This window comes from Eumetopias jubatus, unplaced genomic scaffold, assembly GCF_037043125.1.
Source record: "Eumetopias jubatus isolate StellerSeaLion01/CBP00866 unplaced genomic scaffold, mEumJub1_p1.0 scaffold_17, whole genome shotgun sequence".
NCBI classification, from domain to species: domain Eukaryota; kingdom Metazoa; phylum Chordata; class Mammalia; order Carnivora; family Otariidae; genus Eumetopias; species Eumetopias jubatus.
In genome coordinates, this window is record NW_028274823.1 from 9,778,457 (window position 1) to 9,802,941 (window position 24,485).

General features: G+C 47.1%; 1 protein-coding gene across 1 annotated transcript in view; it reads right to left on the minus strand.

Moving 5' to 3' along the window:
• Positions 1-24,485, minus strand: part of LOC148162134 (scavenger receptor cysteine-rich domain-containing protein DMBT1-like) — a 58,279-nt gene that overhangs the window by 25,755 nt on the left and 8,039 nt on the right. The window contains exons 3-8 of the mRNA XM_088020111.1: positions 15,437-15,532; positions 14,837-14,884; positions 11,696-12,056; positions 8,718-9,116; positions 5,781-6,130; positions 2,550-2,873 (exon numbers count right to left, since the gene is read on the minus strand). Of these exons, the coding sequence (XP_087876237.1) occupies positions 2,550-2,873; positions 5,781-6,130; positions 8,718-9,116; positions 11,696-12,056; positions 14,837-14,884; positions 15,437-15,532 (1,578 nt within the window). The remainder of the gene's footprint in view (positions 1-2,549; positions 2,874-5,780; positions 6,131-8,717; positions 9,117-11,695; positions 12,057-14,836; positions 14,885-15,436; positions 15,533-24,485) is intronic.

Genomic DNA, 24,485 nt, shown 5'->3' on the forward strand with positions numbered 1-24,485 from the left:
AAGGCCCTTGGGCAGGTATTGACCTTTCAACATGCCCAGATGTTAAACTTCACCACGGGTAATGGAGCAGAGACACCCCAATCGGCTCAAGGCTAAGGATGCTCCAATGGAAAGAAGCACCCCATGACCTGGATGGAGGTGATGTGGTGGTCTGGCCTAATCCACACTGGGCACACCCAGTATGGAGCTCTAAAGCTACTGGTACATGCCAAGTCCTTGCCTTCATTACCAAACTATTGGCTTCAGAGGCATCCTGACTTGGTTCTGCCAAAATCCCAGGACATGGTGCAACTCGGTAGGCAAAGTGGAGGACCAGCACATAGCCCTCCTCTTCTCAGGGCTCTACCCCATGGGTTTGGGAGCCACCAGAGAAGCATGGTCCGAGCCGTTGAGAGGCCTCCAGGGCTTACACTCAGCACCTGGGGAGGACCTTTCCTGAACATAACCCCAGGTTTCCAATGGAGTCATCGGCTGACCCTCTATGATCAGACCCAGGATCTGATCTTCAGAGTCTTCTTTATCCCCCAGCTGTACACACACACACACACAGAGAGAGAGATAAGGATTAGGAAAGACACACCCTGAGATGGCTCCTGTCCCTTCCAAACCCAAATGTTATTTGGAGCTGAGAATGATCCTAGGAGAGAGGACTGAAATATTCACCTAATTCTGTTATTCAAGCTGTGGAGCTGTTGATTCTAGTGGTTTCTGGATATGGTAACAAAGGAGAAAAAACAGAGCTAGACCTCATGGAAAGCACTTTTGGAAACCGGTTTTTGGCAAGCTTCATGATAGTTGTCCATCTACATCCTGCCACCTTCCACCTGGGTGTGCTGTGCAAAGTCCACTGCTCCCCTAGCTCCCCTAGCATTTCTAGCACAAAGGCCTTGTGAGGTCAGCCAGTCCCTCTACATCTCTAAGCCTGGCATGTTCTTTTGTCAGTTAGAATATCTTTGCCACCTTCTATCTTGACTCATGTAGATCTGAGGCATTTGCCATATATGAAGCTTGGGATAAAGAGTCAGGTGCATTGAGGGTCAACATGGAGTCAACTAGGTAACCCAGTACCTAGAGCACCTCCATCACCCATTGCACACCCATTCCTAGGAAATGTTGTACAGGCCTCCATGGATGCAGATATGACTTCACAGAATTGGAGGCCTTTGCAAGCACTGAGAAAGGGAGAGGAACCACCTTGCCCTGGTAACTCTTCAATGGGAAGTCTGTGGTCATCAAGGTCCATTCTCCCACTCAACTTGTCAGCCCAGATCGTATTGCAGCTGAGATTCAGGGCACAAGTGGCCAGTTCTCTCTAACTGCAGGCAGCCACCTCTTGGGACAGTTTCCACATACTGGATGAAACCTCATGGATTGATGGGAAGATGAGACTCTTGTGAATCCCATGCCTAGTTAAGAACCACCTTCCAGGATATCAGTGACAGTAGAGGAAAATTAACGTACTCCCAGGTTTGACAGAGAGGAGAGAGATTTGAGCACCCTGGGGGGAATAGGGATAGGTGGGCAGAGAGACAAGCCTGAGTAGGGTGGCTAAGGACTCACCTGGCTGGATCATGAACTGAGATGGATCAGGTGTGACAAAGAATCACGAATCAGACACACAGCACACAGGTGCCCCAACTGGACCGAAGGTTTAAGAAACACAGCCTATACCTCCTGAGATCATGCTTCCACATGCCCTCGGGTGGAAGGAGCCAGGGCCCACCCTGAAACTCTCAGTCCTCTGGGAGCTCCACCCTCTGTCCTGCTACCATTGTCTGCCCTGTTGGGCCTGAGGGCTGGCATTCCAGGAGGTGGAATGTCCTTGCCAGGCACAGGACAGGCCACCAAAGCCATTGCATTTGCTCTGCATTTGAACAGCAAGAATGACTCTGGACAGTTGGTCTAGATAGACCCCATTTCCACCAGCCCAGGGGCAATGCTCCCAGTCTTTACATGGCATTCCTTCATTTCTATAGAGAGTGAACTCGATTGCCATATTGCTATGTGTTTTTTTAGCTTTCCATGTAGGAGTGAGTTGCCATTCCCTGTACCTTCCCCACTTCACAAATGCTCTTCACTGCCCTCCCAAATTCACAATGTACACTGCAATCTGTTCTCCAAATAGGCTTCATGGAGGACTCAGAAGAATATAACCATGAAGGTGTGAAGGTGGTTCATTTTCCAACCATACTCCCATTAGGTGCACCTTGATATATAAGGCCCCGGGAAATGGGGTGTAGACTGAGCAGACGATTCTGTTGGAAGGAAGAGGCCCATTTTTTTCTGCCCACTGAACTGGGGATGTTCCTTTCACCCACTCTGCCATGTTGCTACAAAGTAATGTTGGCCCTTCTCTGTTGATGGCCAGACAGGCGAGAACCAGTGGTTCTACACTTTCTTTTCCATTGTACTTCAGTTGCCTGCTGCCTCTAGAAACCCTGGAATGCAAAGAATATCTCCAATTGCTGGATGTGGGACTTTTGTGGATAGTGTGTTTCTTCCCCTCAAAGACCATCTCAGAGAGAGAGATGGGTATATTTCATCCCCACCTGAGCAGATGACACCAGCATCTTCTCCATGGCCACAGTTGTGAGAGTTCCAGCCATTGTGAGGGCAGCTCCACAGGTCAGATTCATGCCCGGAGCAGCGCAAGTTGTCTAGGAAAATTGGCCCTGAGCCTTGACCAAAATGGGCACTTCCAGGGGCCGACATGGCTGAGCCACAGTCCAGCTGCCTGCAGACCACGTTGGCGTCATTGGTGTCCCAGTCGTCGTCACACACGGTGCCCCAGGAGCCTTGGTACAGGACCTCCACGCGGCCCTGACACCGGTCCCCTCCTCTCACCAGCCTCAGGGCCAAACCTGACTCACTCCCTGAGGGATAAAGAACAGAAATCCTCCATCTGTACCTTAAGCTCATGAGCTTAAAACATTGGGAAGACCCAGGGGCTTCTTCCTGGCCTAAGGCCCCTGGGCAGGTATTGACCTTTCAACATGCTCAGATGTTAATCTTCAACACAGGTAATGGAGCAGATACACCCCAATCGGCTCAAGGCTAAGGATGCTCCAATGGAAAAAAGCACCCCATGACATGGATGGAGGTGATGTGGTGGTCTGGCCTAATCCACACTGGGCACACCCAGTATGGAGCTCTAAAGCTACTGGTACATGCCAAGTCCTTGCCTTCATTACCAAACTATTGGCTTCAGAGGCATCTTGACTTGGTTCTGCCAAAATCCCAGGACATGGTGTAACTCGGTAGGCAAAGTGGAGGACCAGCACATAGCCCTCCTCTTCTCAGGGCTCTACCCCATGGGCCTGGGAGCCACCAGAGAAGCATGGTCCAAGCCGTTGAGAGGCCTCCAGGGCTTACACTGAGCACCTGGGGAGGACCTTTCCTGAACATAACCCCAGGTTTCCAATGGAGTTAGCAGGAAAACCTCTAAGATCAGGCCCAGGATCTGATCTTCAGAGACTTCTTTATCCCCCAGCTGTACACACACACACACACACACACACACACACACACACACACACACACACAGATAAGGATTAGGAAAGACACACCCTGAGATGGCTCCTGTCTCTTCCAAACCCAAATGTTAATTGGAGCTGAGAATGATCCTAGGAAAGAGGATTGAAATAATCACCTAATTCTGTTATTCAAGCTGTGGAGCTGCTGATCCTGGTGCTTTCTGGATATGGTAACAAAGGTGAAAAAACAGAGCTACACATCATGGAAAGCACTTTTGGAAACCTGTTTTTGGCAGGCATCGTGATAGTTGTCCATCTACATCCTGCCACCTTCCACCTGGGTGTGCTGTACAAAGTCTGCTGCACCCCTAGCTCCCCTAGCATTTCTGGGCCAAAGGCCTTGTGAGGTCAGCCAGGTCCCTCTACATCTCTAAGCCTGGCATGTTCTTTTGTCCCTTAGAATATCTTTGCTACCTTCTATCTTGACTCCTGTAGATCTGAGGGGTTTGCCGTATCTGAAGCTTGGGATTAAGAGTCAGGGGCATTGAGGGTCAACATGGAGCCAACTAGATATCCCAGTACCTAGAGCACCTCCATCACCCATTGCACTCCCATCCCCAGGAAATGCTGTCCAGGCCTCCTTGGACAGTGATACGACTTCACAGATTTGGAGGCCTTTGCAAGCACTGAGTAAGGGAGAGGAACCAGCTTGCTCTGGTAGCTCTTCAGTGGGAAGTCGGTGGTCATCAGCGTCCATTCTCCCACTCAACTTGTCAGCCCGGATTGTATGGCAGCTGAGATTCATGGCACAAGTGGGCAGTTCTCTGTAATTGCAGGCAGCCACCTCTTGGGACAGTTTCCACATACTGGATGAAACCTCATGGATTGATGGGAAGATGAGATTCTTGTGAATCCCATGCCTAGTTAAGAGCCACCTTCCAGGATCTCAGTGACAGTGGTGAAAATGAGGGTTCTCCCAGGTTTGACAGAGAGGAGAGAGATTTGAGCACCCTGGGGGGAAGAGGGATAGGTGGGCAGAGAGACAAGCCTGAGTAGGGTGGCTAAGGACTCACCTGGCTGGATCATGAACTGAGATGGATCAGGTGTGACAAAGAATCACGAATCAGACACACAGCACACAGGTGCCCCAACTGGACCGAAGGTTTAAGAAACAGCCTATACCTCCTGATATCATGCTCCCACGTGCCCTCGGGTGGAAGGAGCCAGGGCCCACCCTGAACCTTTCAGTCCTCTGGGAGCCCCACCCTTTGTCCTGCTGCCATTGTCTGCCTTGTTGGGCCTGAGGGCTGGCATTCCAGGAGGTGGAATATCCTTGCCAGGCACAGGACAGGCCACCAAAGCCATTGCATTTGCTCTGCATATGAAGAGCAAGAATGACTCTGGATATTTGGTCTAGATAGACCCCATTTCCACCAGCCCAGGGGCAATGCTCCCAGTCTTTACATGGTTTTTCTCCTTTTCTATAGAGAGTCATCTCGATTGCCCTATTCCTATGTATTTCTTTAGCATTCCATGTAGTAGTGAGTTGCCATTCCCTATAACTTCCCCACTTCCCAACCGCACTTCACTCCCCTCCCAAATTCACAATGTACACTGCAGTTTGATCTCCAAATAGGCTTCATGGAGGACTCAGAAGAATATAACCATGAAGGTGTGAAAGTGGTTCATTTTCCAACCATACTCCCAATAGGTGCGCCTTGATATGTAAGGCCCTGGGAAATGGGGTGTAGACTGAGCAGAATATTCTGTTGGAGGGAAGAGGCCCATTTTTTTCTGCCCACTGAACTGGGGATGGTCCTTTCACCCACTATGCCATGTTGCTGAAAATTAATGTTGGCCCTTCTCTGTCAATGGCCAAACAGGGTAGGACCACTGACCCTACACTTTCTTTTTTTTTTTTTTAATTTCAGGATATTCTGTTTCTTTTTTTTTTTAATATTTTATTTATTTATTTGAGAGAGAAATGAGATAGAAAGAGAGCATGAGAGTGCAGAGTGTCAGAGGGAGAAGCAGACTCCCCGCTGAGCAGGGAGCCCGATGCGGGACTCAATCCCAGAACTCCAGGATCATGACCTGAGCCAAAGACAGTCGCTTAACCAACTCAGCCACCCAGGCACCCGACCCTACACTTTTTATTCCATTGTACTTCAGTTGCCCGCTGCCTCTAGAAAACTTGGGAGGCACAGAATATCTCAGAGAGTGTTGGATGTGGGCTTTTTGTGTATAATATGTTTCTTCCCCTCAAATACCATCTCAGAGAGAGAGATAGGTATATTTCATCCCCACCTGAGCAGATGACACCAGCATCTTCTCCGTGGCCGCAGTTGTGCGAGTTCCAGCCATTGTGAGGGCAGCTCCACAGATATGACTCATGGCCAGAACAGCGCAGGTTGTCTAGGAATATTGGCCCTGAGCCTTGACCAAAACGGGCACTTCCAGGGGCTGAAATGGCCCCGCCACAGCCCAGCTGCCTGCAGACCACGTTGGCGTCATTGGTGTCCCAGTCGTCGTCACACACGGTGCCCCAGGAGCCTTGGTACAGGACCTCCACGCGGCCCTGACACCGGTCCTCTCCGCTCACCAGCCTCAGGGCCAAATCTGACTCAGTCCCTGAGGGATAAAGAACAGAAAACCTCCTCCATCTGTATCTTAATCTCATAAGCTTAAAACATTGGGAAGACCCAGGGGCTTTTACCCTGGCCTAAGGCCCTTGGGCAGGTATTGACCTTTCAACATGCCCAGATGTTAAACTTCACCACAGGTAATGGAGCAGAGACACCCCAATCGGCTCAAGGCTAAGGACGCTCCAGTGGAAAGAAGCACCCCATGACATGGATGGAGGTGATGTGGTGGTCTGGCCTAATCCACACTGGGCACACCCAGTATGGAGCTCTAAAGCTACTGGTACATGCCAAGTCCTTGCCTTCATTACCAAACTATTGGCTTCAGAGGCATCTTGACTTGGTTCTGCCAAAATCCCAGGACATGGTGTAACTCGGTAGGCAAAGTGGAGGACCAGCACATAGCCCTCCTCTTCTCAGGGCTCTACCCCATGGGCCTGGGAGCCACCAGAGAAGCATGGTCCAAGCCCTTGAGAGGCCTCCAGGGCTTACACTGAGCACCTGGGGAGGACCTTTCCTGAACATAACCCCAGGTTTCCAATGGAGTCAGCAGGAAAACCTCTAAGATCAGGCCCAGGATCTGATCTTCAGAGACTTCTTTATCCCCCAGCTGTACACACACACACACACACACACACACACACACACACACAGATAAGGATTAGGAAAGACACACCCTGAGATGGCTCTTGTCCCTTCCAAACCCAAATGTTATTTGGAGCTAGAATGATCCTAGGAAAGAGGACTGAAATATTCACCTAATTCTGCTATTGAAGCTGTGGAGCTGCTGATCCTGGTGCTTTCTGGATATGGTAACAAAGGAGAAAAAACAGGGCTACACATCATGAAAAACACTTTTGGAAACCTGTTTTTGGTAGGCATCGTGATAGTTGTCCATCTACATCCTGCCACCTTCCACCTGGGTGTGCTGTGCAAAGTCCACTGATCCCCTAGCTCCCCTAGCATTTCTGGGCCAAAGGCCTTGTGAGGTCAGCAAGGTCCCTCTACATCTCTAAGCCTGGCATGTTCTTTTGTCCCTTAGAATATCTTTGCCACCTTTTATCTTGACTCATGTAGATCTGAGGGGTTTGGCATATCTGAATCTTGGGATAAAGGGTGACGGGCATTGAGGGTCAACATGGAGCCAACTAGGTTTCCCAGTACCTAGAGCACCTCCATCACCCATTGCACTCCCATCCCCAGGAAATGCTGTCCAGGCCTCCCTGGACACAGATACGACTTCACAGAATTGGAGGCCTTTGCAAGCACTGAGTAAGGGAGAGGAACCAGCTTGCCCTGGTAGCTCTTCAGTGGGATGTCGGTGGTCATCAGTGTCCATTCTCCCACTCAAACTGTCAGCTGGGATTGTATTGCAGCTGAGATTCATGGCACAAGTGGCCAGTTCTCTCTAACTGCAGGCAGCTACCTCTTGGGACAGTTTCCACACACTGGATGAATCCTCATGGATTGATGGGAAGATGAGACTCTTGTGAATCCCATGCCTAGTTAAGAACCACCTTGGAGGATCTCAGGGACAGTGGGGAAAATTAAGGTGCTCCCAGGTTTGACAGAGAGCAGACAGATTTGACTACCCTGGGGTGAAGAGGGATGGGTGTGCAGAGAGACAAGCCTGAGTAGGGTGGCTAAGGACTCACCCGCCTGGATCGTGAACTGAGATGGATCAGGTGTGACAAAGAATCACGAATCAGACACACAGCACACAGGTGCCCCAACTGGACCGAAGTTTTAAGAAACACAGCCTATACCTCCTGAGATCATGCTTCCACATGCCCTCAGGTGGAAGTAGCCAGGGCCCACCCTGAACCTCTCAGTCCTCTGGGAGCCCCACCCTTTGTCCTGCTGCCATTGTCTGCCTTGTTGGGCCTGAGGGCTGGCATTCCAGGAGGTGGAATATCCTTGCCAGGCCCAGGACAGGCCAGTAAAGCCATTGCACTCGCTCTGCCTATGAACAGCAAGAATGACTCTCGGCAGTTGGTCTAGATAGACCCCATTTCCACCAGCCCAGGGGTAATGCTCCCAGGTTTTACATGGTTTTTCTCTGTTTATGTAGGGAGTCAATTTGATTGCCATATTCCTATGTGTTTAGGATTCTATATAGTAGTCAGTTACCATTCCGTGTACCTTCCCCACTACCCAACTGCTCCATACTGCCCTCCGAAATTCACAAAGTACACTGCAATTTGTTCTCCAAATAGGCTTCATGGAGGACTCAGAAGAATATAACCATGAAGGTGTGAAGGTGGTTCATTTTCCAACCATACTCCCAATAGGTGTGCCTTGATATGTAAGGCCCTGGGAAATGGGGTGTAGACTGAACAGAACATTCTGTTGGAAGGAAGAGGCCCATATTTTCTGCCCACTGAACTGGGGATGGTCCTTTCACCCATTATGCCATGTTGCTGCAAAGTAATGTTGGCCCTTCTCTGTTGATGCCCAAACAGGCGAGGACCACTGACCCTACACTTTCTTTTCCATTGTACTTCAGTTGCCTGCTGCCTCTAGAAACCTTCGAAGGCACAGAATATCTCAGAGTGTTGGATGTGGGCCTTTTGTGTATAGTGTGTTTCTTCCCCTCAAAGACCATCTTAGAGAGAGAGATGGATATATTTCATCCCCACCTGAGCAGATGACACCAGCATCTTCTCCATGGCCACAGTTGTGTGAGTTCCAGCCACGGTGAGGGCAGCTCCACAGGTAGGACTCATGGCCAGAGCAGCTCAGGTCGTCTAGGAAAATTGGCCCTGAGCCCTGACCAAAATGGGCACTTCCAGGGGCCGAAGTGGCCAAGCCACAGTCCAGCTGCCTGCAGACCACGTTGGCGTCATTGGTGTCCCAGTCATCGTCACACACGGTGCCCCAGGAGCCTTGGTACAGGACCTCCACGCGGCCCTGACACCGGTCCTCTCCGCTCACCAGCCTCAGGGCCAAATCTGACTCAGTCCCTGAGGGATAAAGAACAGAAAACCTCCTCCATCTGTATCTTAAGCTCATAAGCTTAAAAACATTGGGAAGACCCAGGGGCTTCTTCCTGGCCTAAGGCCCTTGGGCAGGTATTGACCTTTCAACATGCTCAGATGTTAATCTTCACCACGGGTAATGGAACAGAGACACCCCGATTGGCTCAAGGCTAAGGATGCTCCAATGGAAAGAAGCACCCCATGACATGGATGGAGGTGATGTGGTGGTCTGGCCTAATCCACACTGGGCACACCCAGTATGGAGCTCTAAAGCTACTGGTACATGCCAAGTCCTTGCCTTCATTACCAAACTATTGGCTTCAGAGGCATCTTGACTTGGTTCTGCCAAAATCCCAGGACATGGTGTAACTCGGTAGGCAAAGTGGAGGACCAGCACATAGCCCTCCTCTTCTCAGGGCTCTACCCCATGGGCCTGGGAGCCACCAGAGAAGCATGGTCCAAGCCCTTGAGAGGCTTCCAGGGCTTACACTCAGCACCTGGGGAGGACCTTTCCTGAATATAACCCCAGGTTTCCAATGGAGTCAGCAGGAAAACCTCTAAGATCAGGCCCAGGATCTGATCTTCAGAGACTTCTTTATCCCCCAGCTGTACACACACACACACACACACACACACACACACACACGGATAAGGATGAGGAAAGACACACCCTGAGATGGCTCCTGTCCCTTCCAAACCCAAATGTTATTTGCAGCTGAGAATGATCCTAGGAGAGAGGACTGAAATATTCACCTAATTCTGTGTTTGAAGCTGTGGAGCTGCTGATCCTGGTGGTTTCTGGATATGGTAACAAAGGAGAAAAAACAGAGCTAGACATCATGGAAAGCACTTTTGGAAACCTGTTTTTGACAGGCATCGTGATAGTTGTCCATCTACATCCTGCCACCTTCCACCTGGGTGTGCTGTGCAAAGTCCACTGCTCCCCTAGCTCCCCTAGCATTTCTGGCCCAAAGGCCTTGTGAGGTCAGCCAGGTACCTCTACATCTCTAAGCCTGGCATGTTCTTTTGTCCCTTAGAATATCTTTGCCACCTTCTATCTTGACTCATGTAGATCTGAGGGGTTTGCCGTATCTGAAGCTTGGGATAAAGAGTCAGGGGCATTGAGGGTCAACATGGAGCCAACTAGATATCCCAGTACCTAGAGCACCTCCATCACCCATTGCACTCCCATCCCCAGGAAATGCTGTCCAGGCCTCCTTGGATGCAGATACGACTTTACAGATTTAGAGGCCTTTGCAAGCACTGAGTAAGGGAGAGGAACCAGCTTGCCCTGGTAGCTCTTCAGTGGGAAGTCGGTGGTCATCAGCATCCATTCTCCCACTCAACTTGTCAGCCCGGATTGTATGGCAGCTGAGATTCATGGCACAAGTGGGCAGTTCTCTGTAATTGCAGGCAGTCACCTCTTGGGACAGTTTCCACATACTGGATGAAACCTCATGGATTGATGGGAAGATGAGACTCTTGTGAATCCCATGCTTAATTAAGAGCCACCTTCCAGGATCTCAGTGACAGTGGGGAAAATTAAGGTGCTCCCAGGTTTGACAGAGAGCAGACAGATTTGAGCACCCTGGGGGGAAGAGGGATAGGTGGGCAGAGAGACAAGCCTGAGTAGGGTGGCTAAGGACTCACCTGGCTGGATCATGAACTGAGATGGATCAGGTGTGACAAAGAATCACGAATCAGACACACAGCACACAGGTGCCCCAACTGGACCGAAGTTTTAAGAAACACAGCCTATACCTCCTGAGATCTTGCTTCCACATGCCCTCGGGTGGAAGGAGCCAGGGCCCACCCTGAACCTCTCAGTCCTCTGGGAGCCCCACCCTTTGTCCTGCTGCCATTGTCTGCCTTGCTGGGCCTGAGGGCTGGCATTCCAGGAGGTGGAATGTCTTTGCCAGGCTCAAGACAGGCCACCAAAGCCATTGCATTCGCTCTGCATATGAACAGCAAGAATGACTCTGGACAGTTGGTCTAGATAGACCCTATTTCCACCAGCCCTGGGGCAATGCTCCCAGTCCTTACATGGTTTTTCTCCATTTTTATAGAGAGTGAACTCGTTTGCCATATTTCTATGTGTTTCTTTAGCATTCCACGTAGTAGTAAGTTGCCATTCCCTGTACCGTCCCCACTTCCCAACTGCTCTTCACTGCCCTCCCAAATTCACAATGTACACTGCAATTTGTTCTCCAAATAGGCTTCATGGAGGACTTAGAAGAGTATAACCATGAAGGTGTGAAGGTGGTTCATTTTCCGACCATACTCCCAGTAGGTGCGCCTTGATATGTAAGGCCCTGGGAAATGGGCTGTAGACTGAGCAGATGATTCTGTTGGAAGGAAGAGGCCCATTTTTTTCTGCCCACTGAACTGGAGATAGTCCTTTCACCCACTATGCCATGTTGCTGCAAATTAATGTTGGCCCTTCTCTGTTGATGGCCAGACAGGTGAGGACCAGTGGTTCTACACTTTCTTTTCCATTGTACTTCAGTTGCCTGCTGCCTCTAGAAACCTTGGGAGGCACAGAATATCTCAGAGTGTTGGATGTGGGCCTTTTGTGGATGATGTGTTTCTTCCCCTCAAAGACCCTCTCAGAGAGAGAGATGGGTATATTTCATCCCCACCTGAGCAGATGACACCAGCATCTTCTCCATGGCCACAGTTGTGCGAGTTCCAGCCATTGTGAGGGCAGCTCCACAGGTAGGACTCATGGCCAGAGCAGCGAAGGTTGTCTAGGAAAATTGGCCCTGAGCCTTGACCAAAATGGGCACTTCCAGGGGCCGAAGTGGCCGAGCCACAGTCCAGCTGCCTGCAGACCACGTTGGCGTCATTGGTGTCCCAGTCATCGTCACACACGGTGCCCCAGGAGCCTCGGTACAGGACCTCCACGCGCCCCTGACACCGGTCCTCTCCGCTCACCAGCCTCAGGGCCAAACCTGACTCAGTCCCTGAGGGATAAAAACAGAAATCCTCCTCCATCTGTATCTTAAGCTCATAAGGTTAAAACATTGGGAAGACCCAGGGGTTTTTCCTGGCCTATGTTCCCTGGGCAGTTGATGACCTTTCAGCATGCCCAGATGTTAAACTTTACTACAGGTAAAGGGGCAGAGAAATCCCAATGGGCTCAATGGTAAGGAGGCTCCCATGGGAGGAAGCACTCCATGACCTGGATGGAGGTGACTTGGTGGACAGGCCTAATCCACACTGGGCACATCCAGTATGGAGCTCTAAATCTACTGGAGATTGTCAAGACCCTTGCCAATTTTTGCAACTGTTGGCTTCTGTGGCATTCTGACTTGGTTCTGCCAAAATCCTAGGACATAGTGCACCCCTGCATGCAAGGTACAGGACTCCACATGTCCATCCTCTTCTCAGAGCTCCACCCCATGGGTATGGGAGCCACCAGAGAAGCACGGTTCCAGCCCTTGAGAGGCCTCCAGGACTTACACTGAGCCCCTGGGTGAGGACCTTTCCTGAACATAAGGCCAGGATCCCAATGGAGTCGGCAGGCCACCCTCTAAGATCAGACCCAGGATCTGATATTCGGAGAGTTCTCTCTCTATCCCCTAACTTTACACACACACACACACACACACACAGGGACAAGGATAAGGAAAGACGCCTGTCCATTCCAAACCCAAACTTTATCTAGAAACTGAGAATGATCCTGTGAGGTTGGAATGAAATATTTATTTATCGGTCATGTTGTAGTTGCAGAGGTAGGGATCCAGGTGGTGGCTGGATATGTCAACAAATGCAGACACCAGAGTTAGACATCATGGGAGACAGTTTTTGGAAACTTGTTTTTTTGCAGGGCCACATGGGATCTTCCTTTTTTCTATCTGCACACAACACCCTCTCACCCCATCCCCTAGAAATCTTCCTGAATAAGTGCAAAATCCATGTATACAGTTCCATCATTACCTACAGAGAGAGAACCAAATAAAATTATTCATTACCTATTGCACTAGTAGCCATCATATTCTCTGTAGTGCTGTCTGCATAGATTGTAGAAGGAGGGGAAAAAACCAGAAAATGTATAGTTAGGTCCTCTCTGAGGAGAATCAAGGACTCAAATTAAATTAGAATCTTCTAAGGATATGTTTTCTGACCGGGATTTTATCTTGCTATGTGACTTTGGGAAAGGGAGCAAACCTGTCTAGCTTCAAATTCTTTCATTCTACAAGGCTATTTTGGGGTAATATCTCTTTATCAATCTCCTGACCTTGATTCTGACCATCCCACATGTGACTTATGCAGAGCTCCACGGATAGATCCAAAAATAACTTTTCTAATCCTTATGCTTCCAATTGATTTCTCTTATTTAATTGTATTGGTTAGTACCTCTAGTACACTGTTAAATGACAGGGAGCCTGAAGGCCATTCTTACTTTTTTACTTTAGTGATAATGTTTCTATGTTTACCCATTAAGTACGATTGTAGCTTTAAACCTATGATTTTCAAATTGCTTCAAGAAACTGTGATGCTTGTCCCAGTCCCCAGCAAGAGTCTACTGGGTGCTGGGGCTTTATGAAAAGAAGACCTGAGAGCTCCTCTTAGTCCACTGCCACCAGAGCATTCATTGCATTTCTGAAATCCCTATTGGGTTTCCACATGAGGTCTTTTTTGATCTAGAGGAAATGTGACCACCACCTCTACCCCACAGTCGAGGTTCTGACAAGAGTAGCTCTAGGTAAGTCTTATCTGCAGTCCTGTGTCGTAGTCAGATAGCAAGCCCCTGAGCCCCTTGCTTGCACCCTGGATGGACTAGTTGTACCAAAGAAATTGTCAGGTAGCTGTTACTCCTAATACATAGCAGGGCTCTCACAGGAAACCACTATAGAAAGGAGGAGATTCTCCTCTTATAGGTGCTGCAAATAAGAATCTTGGAAAGAGACATGGCTAAATTATAATAAAGTCAGTCTCATCCTCAGCTCTAGTGACATCTGTGGAAGAGAAGGTGGTAAAGTCAAACCTCACCCCATGGGCTTTAGGGACAGGAAATCATAACATCTGGGGAACAGAAATGCATGACATGTGTACCATTAAGTTTCCCAACTGATCCATGCTGACTTCTGGTCAGGGGCCTTCATGGGGAGGTTATCCTTCTCTTGTCCTAGGGTCAAAGTTTCCCATGGGATATAGGCTGTGACTTTCCTTCTCAAAGCTCAGGTTGCCAAAAACTCGAGCTCTATTGACTACCTCCCAGCTCTCTCATCGGAGATGCCCCCAGGGGAGGTGCATGGGACCTCTGATGTCCATAAGCTGAAGGACTATGGCTCCTCATATTGAGAAGAAACCAAGGTGGCCTGATATGGGCTCAGGAAAGGGCAAAGTCAGGCAAGTATGCTGCCCCCTCAGGTTTGCTCCTGCCTTTCCAGGACCTGCAGCCAGAGACCCGGCACCCCAGCCTGGCCAGGCATCAGCATGCAGTGGTGAGGACCACAAGGGTAAGCACTGAGCATGAGCAACAGGATCCCCCTGGAGACTGGACACCAAGCTCCACCTTGGATCTCCTTGGAAGTACCTGTGCAGGTTGATCCCTCCCCAAACTCAGGGACCTGGTTCATGGAAGGTTTACCCATTTAGGCCTGAGGCCTTATTCAGAGGTTCCCCCTTGGGAACTGAGCACCCCTATCTCTTATACCTTTTGCACCTCTTCTGGATCAGAGATGACCTTATGGGTGCAGGTAATGAGCCCATAGGGATCCCACATAAAAAATGTTACCTTCTGCCTCAATTGTTGCCAGGGATGCCTCTGTGGGAGACAAAGAAGCTACAGAGGGGAGAAAAAAAGAGGTCACTCAATGTTGTTCCTCATTTGAGAAGAGCCAGCCTTCTGCTTCCTCAGCTCTGAAACAAGGGCTGGATGCAGAGACCCGGAAACCCAATGCACTGCTAAAAGGTTGTGTTTCTTACTTACGAGACAGAATTCATCTCTCTGTCATTTCACCAGCCCTTATTCAATACTGGAATGCCAGCAGAGACGTTCTTTGCTCCTGCCATCAACCTCCCATCCCTCTGCTTCCTTGGTCTTCAACCAAAAAATCACTCCATTGATTAAAAGCCCCACCTGATTAACAAGATCACATTTCAAATACCAACTACCTATTTCTGTAGCTTACCCACACCCTCAAATGACAAATACCTACCATTGCTGAGGTATTCCTGAGAAGGTGGCCCCAACTAAGAAGAAAGGCAGTTTTCAAAGATGCATCCCCAAATGCTAAAATAAACCCACTCTAAAGTGATTGCTTGGAGAGCTATACTCTCTGGGGGACGCCATTCTCATGTGATAGCTGGATTATCAGGGTCACATTCCTGTCTCAGTCATTGTCACACACGGTACCCCAGTAGCCTTGGTACAGGATCTCCACACGACCCTGACACCAGTCACTTCCATTCACCAGCCTCAGAGGCAAACCTGCATTGACACAGTGGAAAGCCCTCGTCCACTCTCTCTGCCTCCCTGGCTTTCACTCACCAGCACCCCCTGCTCTCCTCCTTCCTCTGACCACTGCCCATCTCCTTCACCTGTTTTCTCCTCTCCCACACCTTACGTTTCGCTGCTCTACCAAGCGCTGTCTTAGCTCTCTTCTCCTGCTGTCTTCCCCCTGAAAGAGCTCATGTACTCTGAGAGCTTGCTAGGAGGAAGACCCCAAAATCCACATCTTCAGTGCTGATCAGACCTTACAACCCCAGCCAGGCTCTAGACCAACATCTTCAGTGGCCTCCTGGACATCCATCCCACCATCCCAAACCCAACACAGTCTCTTTATTCCACTTGAATCAAGCCGTGCTCCACAAGGACTGTGTTGGAAATCTGGTTGTTATATTTGGTTCCTCCCCTTCTGTACCTCTTATATCCAACTTATCAACAAGGTGGTCTTTCCTTTTATTCTCACCGCCATTTTGCTAGGTTAGACCTTCCTTCTCTTGAATCTGGCCTACTTCAGGGGCCTGCCCGTGGATCTCCCTGCCCCACCTCCTCCCTCTCTAATCCATCTACATTGATAGATTCAACAAGCATTTATGGAATGCTTACTCTGTGCCCACTCCTATGCTGACAGGATTTATCTGTCTCCCCTAGAATGTCCCAAGTTTTATCTTTATAAAATGTGGATATGTTCAACTCACTTCCCTGCTCAAAAGGGCTCAATGTACTCTCCACTGCCATCAGGGTCAAGTCTCAGGTGGCATTCATCCAAGAGTGGGCTTCAACTCACCTTTCAAGCCTCTTGTGAGGGCTGACAGAGCCTGAGTGCCACCATAATGAGCACCATGTTCCAGCCTGACATGATCCTGCTAACCTGCACTGATTTTGCAAAGAAAACAGGGAGCAGTTCCCGAGATACAGCCCAACATCATGACAGCAGGACCTGAGTCCTAGGTATGGCTTTTCAGTGGTTAGTTTGAGTTTATGAGAAATCTGTGGTCAGGCAGTGACCAGAGAGGTTGGAATAGGATGTAAGATCAGGGGGCAGGTGGTTTCTGTGGTTATTATAAGGGAAGAGGTCAGGGAAAGAGTGAGGAAAAGCCAATTGGGCTGTTTTTAGGGTGTTCCCAAGGTGCATTGCAGGCCTCCACAGCCCTTCCTGCTGCCCTCTTTGGTCACCCCTGTGAATGCCCCTTCAGAAGAGCTCTCAATCTCCCTGCCTCAGCCTGCCCTTTGCTGGATGTCAATCACCAAAAAGCTCCACTAGAGCCCATCCCAGGCCACTTCTGGACTCTCAGAGAATGCTCTGAAAGGGCAGGGATTGGCCTCAGACAGAGCCAAGAACTCCATGGCAGGGTCCGCTGTCCTAAGTGAGCACATCAAGGACTCTGACATATCAAATTCAGTGCAAAGTGTGTGCATTCACTCAGAGGTTGAGGAGAGATGGATAGATTTAGTAGGAATAGTGGACAGAGGCAAAGGTGCCTGTTCTTGGTTCAAATTTCTGCCCAAACACTTAGCCACCCTGTGACCTGGGACATATAACTGTTGACAAGTGACCTAACTATGCCACAGTTTCCCCATCTGCAACTTGGGGGTAATAATATTACTTACCTCAAAATGTTGGAAAGATTTCATGATAATAGCGCATATTATGTACATTAGTTGAGCACTTATTATGCACCGATCAGTATTTTAAATGATTTTTTTATACACTAACTCATTTGGTATATGAAAATAATTTTGTCCAGGGTACATAGCAAGTGCTTGTGGGATGTTAGCTATCTTCAAGATAACTGTCACTAGTGGTAAGAAGAGGCACTGGCTTTTTGTCACCCATCTCTCCTGACACCAAGCTGAAGCTAATCCCATGCAACAAATGACTGAGAGGCAGAGAGAAGGAAGGAGAATGACAGATGAGACTGGCTGAGTGTGCGTCTGATACATGCCTAGGGTCTCAGCATCCCCTGACCCCTTTCTTTCCATCCCTGCTTTCTAAAAGGCAGGCTGTACTCAGCCTCAACAAGCCAACAGCAGCAGAACAACTGGCTGGCCCAGCCAGTAAGCAAAACTCTAGGAAGACAAGTAAATAAAAAAGGTCTTACCATAGTCTGTAGTCGGGGAACTCCCCAGACCTAGGAAGAAACCAAATTCATCTTGGAATGGAGGTTCCACTGTTTGTAAATGATCTACAGTCACAGAAATTGGCTTGAGCATCACCTTACGATCATGCCAGGGGGCACTGTGGCTAACTCTTGGGTCTGTGTGCCTCCAGCATTCTTGAAAAGTGTTCTGGATTTTGCAATAGATTTCAAGTGGATTGGATATGGGGTGTTGAATAATTTTAGATGTAATAAAGTACATGTTTCTTTGCCCTGCCCCATAACGCTTAAAGTTTATAGTTACAGGATGTAATCTGTGCTCAGAAGAAGGGCTGGAAAAGAAAAGGCAGTTCTGACTGGCTGTCAAGGATTCTGGATGCCAGTTGAATCGTCCCTCCAGTTTGAAATTTGAGTGGAGTTAGCACTCGGAATAGCCACTCAAGAGGCCCCCTAAATAAGTACATATTTTGTTGTCAGATATCCTGTGCCTTCTGATCCATACCCTGAGAAATCTTTAATCTATTTTGAACAAAACCAACATCTAGAGGACCCTGGGTCTTTATCGGTGAGGCCACTCTAAAGCTCTCTAAGCCCCTCCACTTCAAGTTAACCCTTAGGACACCTTCAAGGTCCATCTGACTCAATTTTAGTTCTTGAGTTTCTTTTTTCAGCAGGCTTTACTCTATTTGTGAGGATTGATATTTCATGACTTTTACATGTTTTAAGAGGTCTTCCAAAGAACAAAAGGGATATTTATTTGTGAAAAGAAAATAGAATACAAGTCATTCTATCTTATTGTCACTATATGGATTCATTGGATCCTTTTATAAATCCAAAATACATTACGGGCTTTCTGTGATCTCATTTTTCCTATAGCTTGAAACATTTTGCTATTTCATCATTCAAGGAATTGGTTCATCATTACTCGTTAATTATTAACTATCATAAAAAAGAGTTATATAAGACGACAATGAGAGAATGGTGGCATTATCTAGAAGAAAGATGAAGTGGTAAGATAGGTCATCATTCTTCAGTGCCCCAAATATCGCATTACCTTTCAAGAAGGTATTTTTTAAAAAGACTGGAGACACTTTCTTTGTAAGATGCTTTTAGCTTTCATTGAATGTAGTTAAAAATTTAGAAGTTTTCATTGTCTATTACCAATGACAAAGAGAAGAAAATTGACATTGAAGATGTTTCACAATAACTAGGTGAATCAGAAGAGGAATGTAAAGAGATAGAGAGTAGCCCCCTAGATGCTAACAGTAATGGTGAAATTGCTTGTACTATTGAAATCTTAGATTCTGGGCCTTCAAATGATGATAACTAGAGAATTTCCCCAAATTCAAATATCAAGGAGTCAGTAATGTAATTCTAAGTACAAAAATAAAATATAGTGCTCTCAGGGTGTCTGGGTGGCTTAGTTGATTAAGCATCAGACTCTTGATTTCAGCTCAGGTCATCATCTCAGGGTCGTGAGACTGAGCTCCACATCAGGCTCCAAGGTGGGCATGGAGCCCGCTTAAGATTCTCTCTCCCTCTCCCTCTGCCCCTCCTCTCTCTCTCTCCTTTTCTCTCCACCCTCTCTAAAAAAATAAATAAATAAAATATAGTGCTCTCACCCACTTCAATGGAAAGGATTTCATTGGTGGTATTTTGCAGCAAGAACTCAGACCATCTCATTTTGCTAAAAGGACATATGACGGTACACTTTTATTTTTTCTAATGCTTATATACCAAAATCTACTTGATAAAAGGAGATCTGCTATGTTTAAATTCTTATTAAAAATTCCAATGAGGTTGCTTTCATGATCCCGTTTTTCTTACTTCTTTGTATAAGGAAAGTTAAGGCATTCGATAAACTTCTCAGATTCCTTGTAAATGTGAGTGCTGCCAGGAACAGCAGTCAGAGGTTCAGAGATTGGAATCTCTCTAGCAAAACCAACAGGCCAGTGAGGGGCCTTGATGCCAGAGAACCACACCATTTGTCTCAACAGCTTGAATGTGGGGTCTACAATGGACTTCTCCGGCTGTCCTGCTTCATGTGGTTGATGGCCCAGTAAGAGGGCAAGTGAAGCCATGTGGCTGCACAGGCCTGAGGATGAAGAAGCAATTTGAAACAGAAATAGGCAGCTAGAACATTCTTTCAACACAGGCCACAAACCTAGGAAATGTGTGCACCAGAACATCCCCACCTCATTTCTGACATACCATCCCTGCTCCCACACTCAAGAACATGCGGACAGACTTGCCTGAGAGAGTACTTCATTGAAAACTCGGACATTCAAACACAGTACTGATGACACCACACAATTCCCATTGTTTGGTTCCAGGTATCTTGCTTAGTCACATGGTGGTCGATGTCAGAATCTACATCTAACCCAGAAGCTCTGAGCTCCAAAGTCCCCACAATACTCAGGCATAAAACCCCCAAACAGAACGTTGGAGTTGTCTCTGGTTGTGCTGGGTCCACACAGTTTGAACAAACTATTTTCACAAATTTACTGGGACCAACTGGCTTTCAAATTCCATCAATCAACCACATAGTTGTAGATGATGTCAGCTATCATTTTGGGAATGAAGTCTCAAGACAGTTGAGACATCAGAATGATTCAACCAAGGAAAAGCCACAAAGAGATCTCTCAAGATATTTCCCCAAAGACCTGGTCACTTTCCAAGGGAGCTGGTCCCTTCCCATCTAGGCTCAGCCATTGCCCCAAATCTCCCAGAGTATCTACTGTGTACCCTTGTACATTGTATACATTATTTCTTTAGTGGGGAGAAAATTGAAGAAGAGCTTGAGTATTAAACCAAACAAGGCATCATCAAACTAGCCATATCTACTGGGTAGGCCACTCCAGTTAGTCTAGAAGAGAAGCCTAAGGAGATTGCGTGGTGACTCCAATGGCACTCTGGAAAGTGCCCTGGACCTTAAACGAACATTTAATAAAAATGATTTCATTTTCATGGTTGATGACAATACCACGTTTTACTATTTATATGTACTATCTCAGTTCATCTTTACCCCAACCCAGTCATCCCCACTTATAGACAAGGACACTGAGGCACAGACATTGAACAAGTACATCCAAGGACGTGCAGCCTCCTCCTCTACTGTCAGTGTTCTCAGCTATCATCCTGCTCTGCCTTTTGTCATAGTCACTGCCTGCCACCAACCCTTTCCTTGTGGTTCTTGCAAGGAAAGCGGTCCATGCCAACTGACCTTCCGTAAACCCACCAAAATGGGTTTTCAATATGAAGTCACCCAGTAGCTTTGACTGAGATTCAACATTGTTTTTGTGCATACAGCACGACTCCAGGATAAGAATGCTTTTGATTATTGTGGTTTTCGTCTTTAAGATTTTCATCTTATATCTGTCACAAGCACCCAGATTATTTCATCCTTTCAGGTACCATCTTCTCTGCCATAGAGTCTGCATTTGTCTCAGTGGAGTTAAGGATGTTGTGGATGGGAGCCCTATATGAGTCCTCTTCATGGAGTCTCACTGTTGCCAAGCAAATGGCCATCCTAAGGTGTTGGTACAGAGGCATAGGATGCCACAAAGCAGAGATCGTGCTAGATTGTTCATTGTTTAATGTATCAGTTCAAGATATGACCAAATGATGAGCTTCCCAGAGATTTGCTCATGGACACATCTCTGGATTTGCCTCCACCAACTCCATCTAGATTTAGACAAGAATTTAGAAGGCAAACAAGAACCAGGTCCAGCTATAGCTCTTCACCCATTTGCCCCAAAAGACAAATGACATTCTACCACCAAGGGCAGGCAACACTTCAAAAATTCCATTAGTCAGAAGTCTTGGGGCGTCTGGGTGGCTCAGTCGGTTAAGCAACTGCCTTCGGCTCAGGTCATGATCCCAGGGTCCTGGGATTGAGCCCCACATCGGGCTCCCTGCTCCGTGGGAAGCCTGCTTCTCCCTCTCCCACTCCCCCTGCTTGTGTTCCCTCTCTCGCTGTCTCTCTCTCTGTCAAATAAATAAATAAAATCTTTAAAAAAAAATCAGAAGTCTTTCTTTTTTCCCTAGAGCTTTGAAAAATGTGTCAAGGGCACAGTTTGGAAAATAGGACCTAGAGATAACCTCCCATCAGGGCACTACCCTGGCTAGATAAAGTATTAGCATAGCTAAGCATGGAGGAGGGGAGTATCTGAAGGCTGGGGCAGGGTAGCTAGAGTCAACGTGAGTCTCTGTCAGTTCCCTCCCATTCCTGACAGCGGTGCCAGTGAAGAACAGAAACTCTTCCTTTTTGCTCTGTCTGCCTAATTCCTGCACCAGCTCTAGACCTCAGTTCACCTATGTCTTTTGTGGGGCTACTCTCTTTCTCATATATTGGTCACATCTCTCATGCCATGTACCTCTTGCTCCAGTACTTACCACAGCTGTAACTATATATTAGTTGATTACGGTCTATCAGTAATCAACTAATGGCCATTAGACCATAAGTCCCTGAAAGCAGGGAACACGTTCCCTTGAAACAATACAGAGAGAGCCCACACTGTAGTCTCCTGCATAGAAGGGTCCTGGTAGGGCTGGTTCTTGTCAAATGAGGTAGCAAGGACATTGAGGCCATTTTGCAAGGTGTGCAAAAGTTCAGTGTTAGTAATGCACTCATGGAAAAGCCTTTATATCTACAAGTCAGACTTACGATGTAGCCATGAAGCACTTGGGAAAATGCTACAAACCTAAATTCACTTGACATTGAGCAAAATATAGATGTTAAGAAAAAATAAGTAAAAATAGATAGCACTTAAAAATATATACATATCTCTGTCACTTTCTTTGGAAATTCTTAGCAAAGTTGTGATTCCATAATTACATTATAAACACAAAAAACTTGATTCAGTACTGGGCCATGCAGCATGGTTGCTCAAAGTGTGGCCCATATTTTCAGTTATATAAAGTTTCAGATTTCTGGGCCTCAACCCAGACCCTCCAAATCAGGGTCTCTGAAGGAGAGGAAGATAAATCCCAAGGACCTGCCTTCCAAAAATACCCTCATTGACTCCGATGTACATGGAAGTTTGAGGCGAAGGCAAAATACAATTGAAGAAGAACCTAACAAGGTAACTACAAGGTCCATTTATTCTATAATTGAAAGAAGTTTCAACTGCCTTTGTATTTATATAAAGGACACAAATCATGTTTTTGTGCAGACTTCATACCATTCACTAAAGGCAGTGTTTATGCTCCAGATATAAATAACTGTATAGGATAATAAATAGATTTTAAATCAAATTCAGGATATTGTTTTTAAAGTATTCCCCAGTTGTTGTGACAGGATCTGATTGGGAAGCTATAAAGGAATAAAAGAAAAATCAGACATGTGTGTGTTTCATCCACAGGGGTCCTGATCAAGAAATCCACCTTTGAACCATTGCTTTTTTTCTGGTTGACACTAAAGTAGAGCTACAACAGCAGCATGTGGATCAACATCCACAGATCTGTAATCTGTCTTTGAAACTTAATTCAAATTAATAAAGATTTCTTGAGTCTCTGGTATGTGGAAAACAAAATGCTTAACTAGTCCCAAGAAACATGGTGATTAAAAAAGTGGCTTATTATATCTTAAGAATAAATTCAATGAAATACTCTTTAGTAACTGGTGCATTTGTTTCTGTGTATTTCCTGCTGCAGATATGTCTTCATTTCATTACAATAGAATAGAAATTGACATTTCAGCACTGTAGAAAAGCAACTTAGGCTTGTACCTAATTTGGTACAAATGGGGACACATTACTTTTCTTATTTCTTTGAGAAAATTTAGCCTAGCCGGTTTGTAGGAATGGGCATGAGGAGTTGAATGGGCATGAGGAGTTGAGATTGAGGGCTTTGACTTCCCAGTTCTCAACTAACTGAAATCGCTAAAAGCATGGATTGGCAACAATTTGGTACAAAAAACAGTCAAGTGACTTTGTGTTGACAAAGGCAGTAGGAGATGAAAATGCCTTTCCTTTCCCATAAAATGACAGATGTGGTCATTTACTGAGACTTACTGACCCTGAAAGGGTTATTGGGAAAATTAAATGAGAAATGTAGATCAAATATGTATCAGACTGACTGGCGTGTTGTCAACATGACAACAGGTGTTAGCTATCGCAGCAATAAGAATCATGGTGATGACCATGATCATACAATTTCTAACACTCACTGTCTTAAGTGTTTCACCCACATTGTCCCCTTTGGTCCTCATGGCAACCCATAACAGTAGGGTTCCCTTCTCTTACAGAGAAGTAAACTGAAGCACTTAGAGGTAAAATAAGTTGGCCAAGGTACTACTATCATTTCCATTTTCCTGTTGGAGAAATCAGTGTGGAGAACAGGGGACATTGCTATTATTACCCTGCCCTGAGCCATGTAATACGCATTATCTCCTGGAGCCACCACCCCCCCCCCCCCGCAGCAGATGACGCTGGTGTCTTCCCCATGGCCGTAGGTAGGATTCATTTCCTGAGCAGCGCACGTCATCCAGGACAATCTGTCCCGAGCCCTTACGAAACTGTGACTTCCTCAGATCATATTCAAGAGCTTTCCATGTATCATCCTAGTTAATCCTCAAAATAACCCGTGGGAAAACCAAGGCTCAGGAAGGTGACCCAAGACCAACCGACTGTTAAGTGGTAAGGGGCAGGACTTTGTACTCAGGCAGTTGCTCTTAACCATTTCACGTTCTGCTTTTCAGTATATACCGATTTAACATTTAAACAATGTGGCCCAAATCATAAGGTCTGCACTCTTGCACAAGCAAACACACTCACGCACACACAGGACTATAATAAGATCAAGAAATGGCAGAAGAAGTTACTGCTTAAAGCATTGAC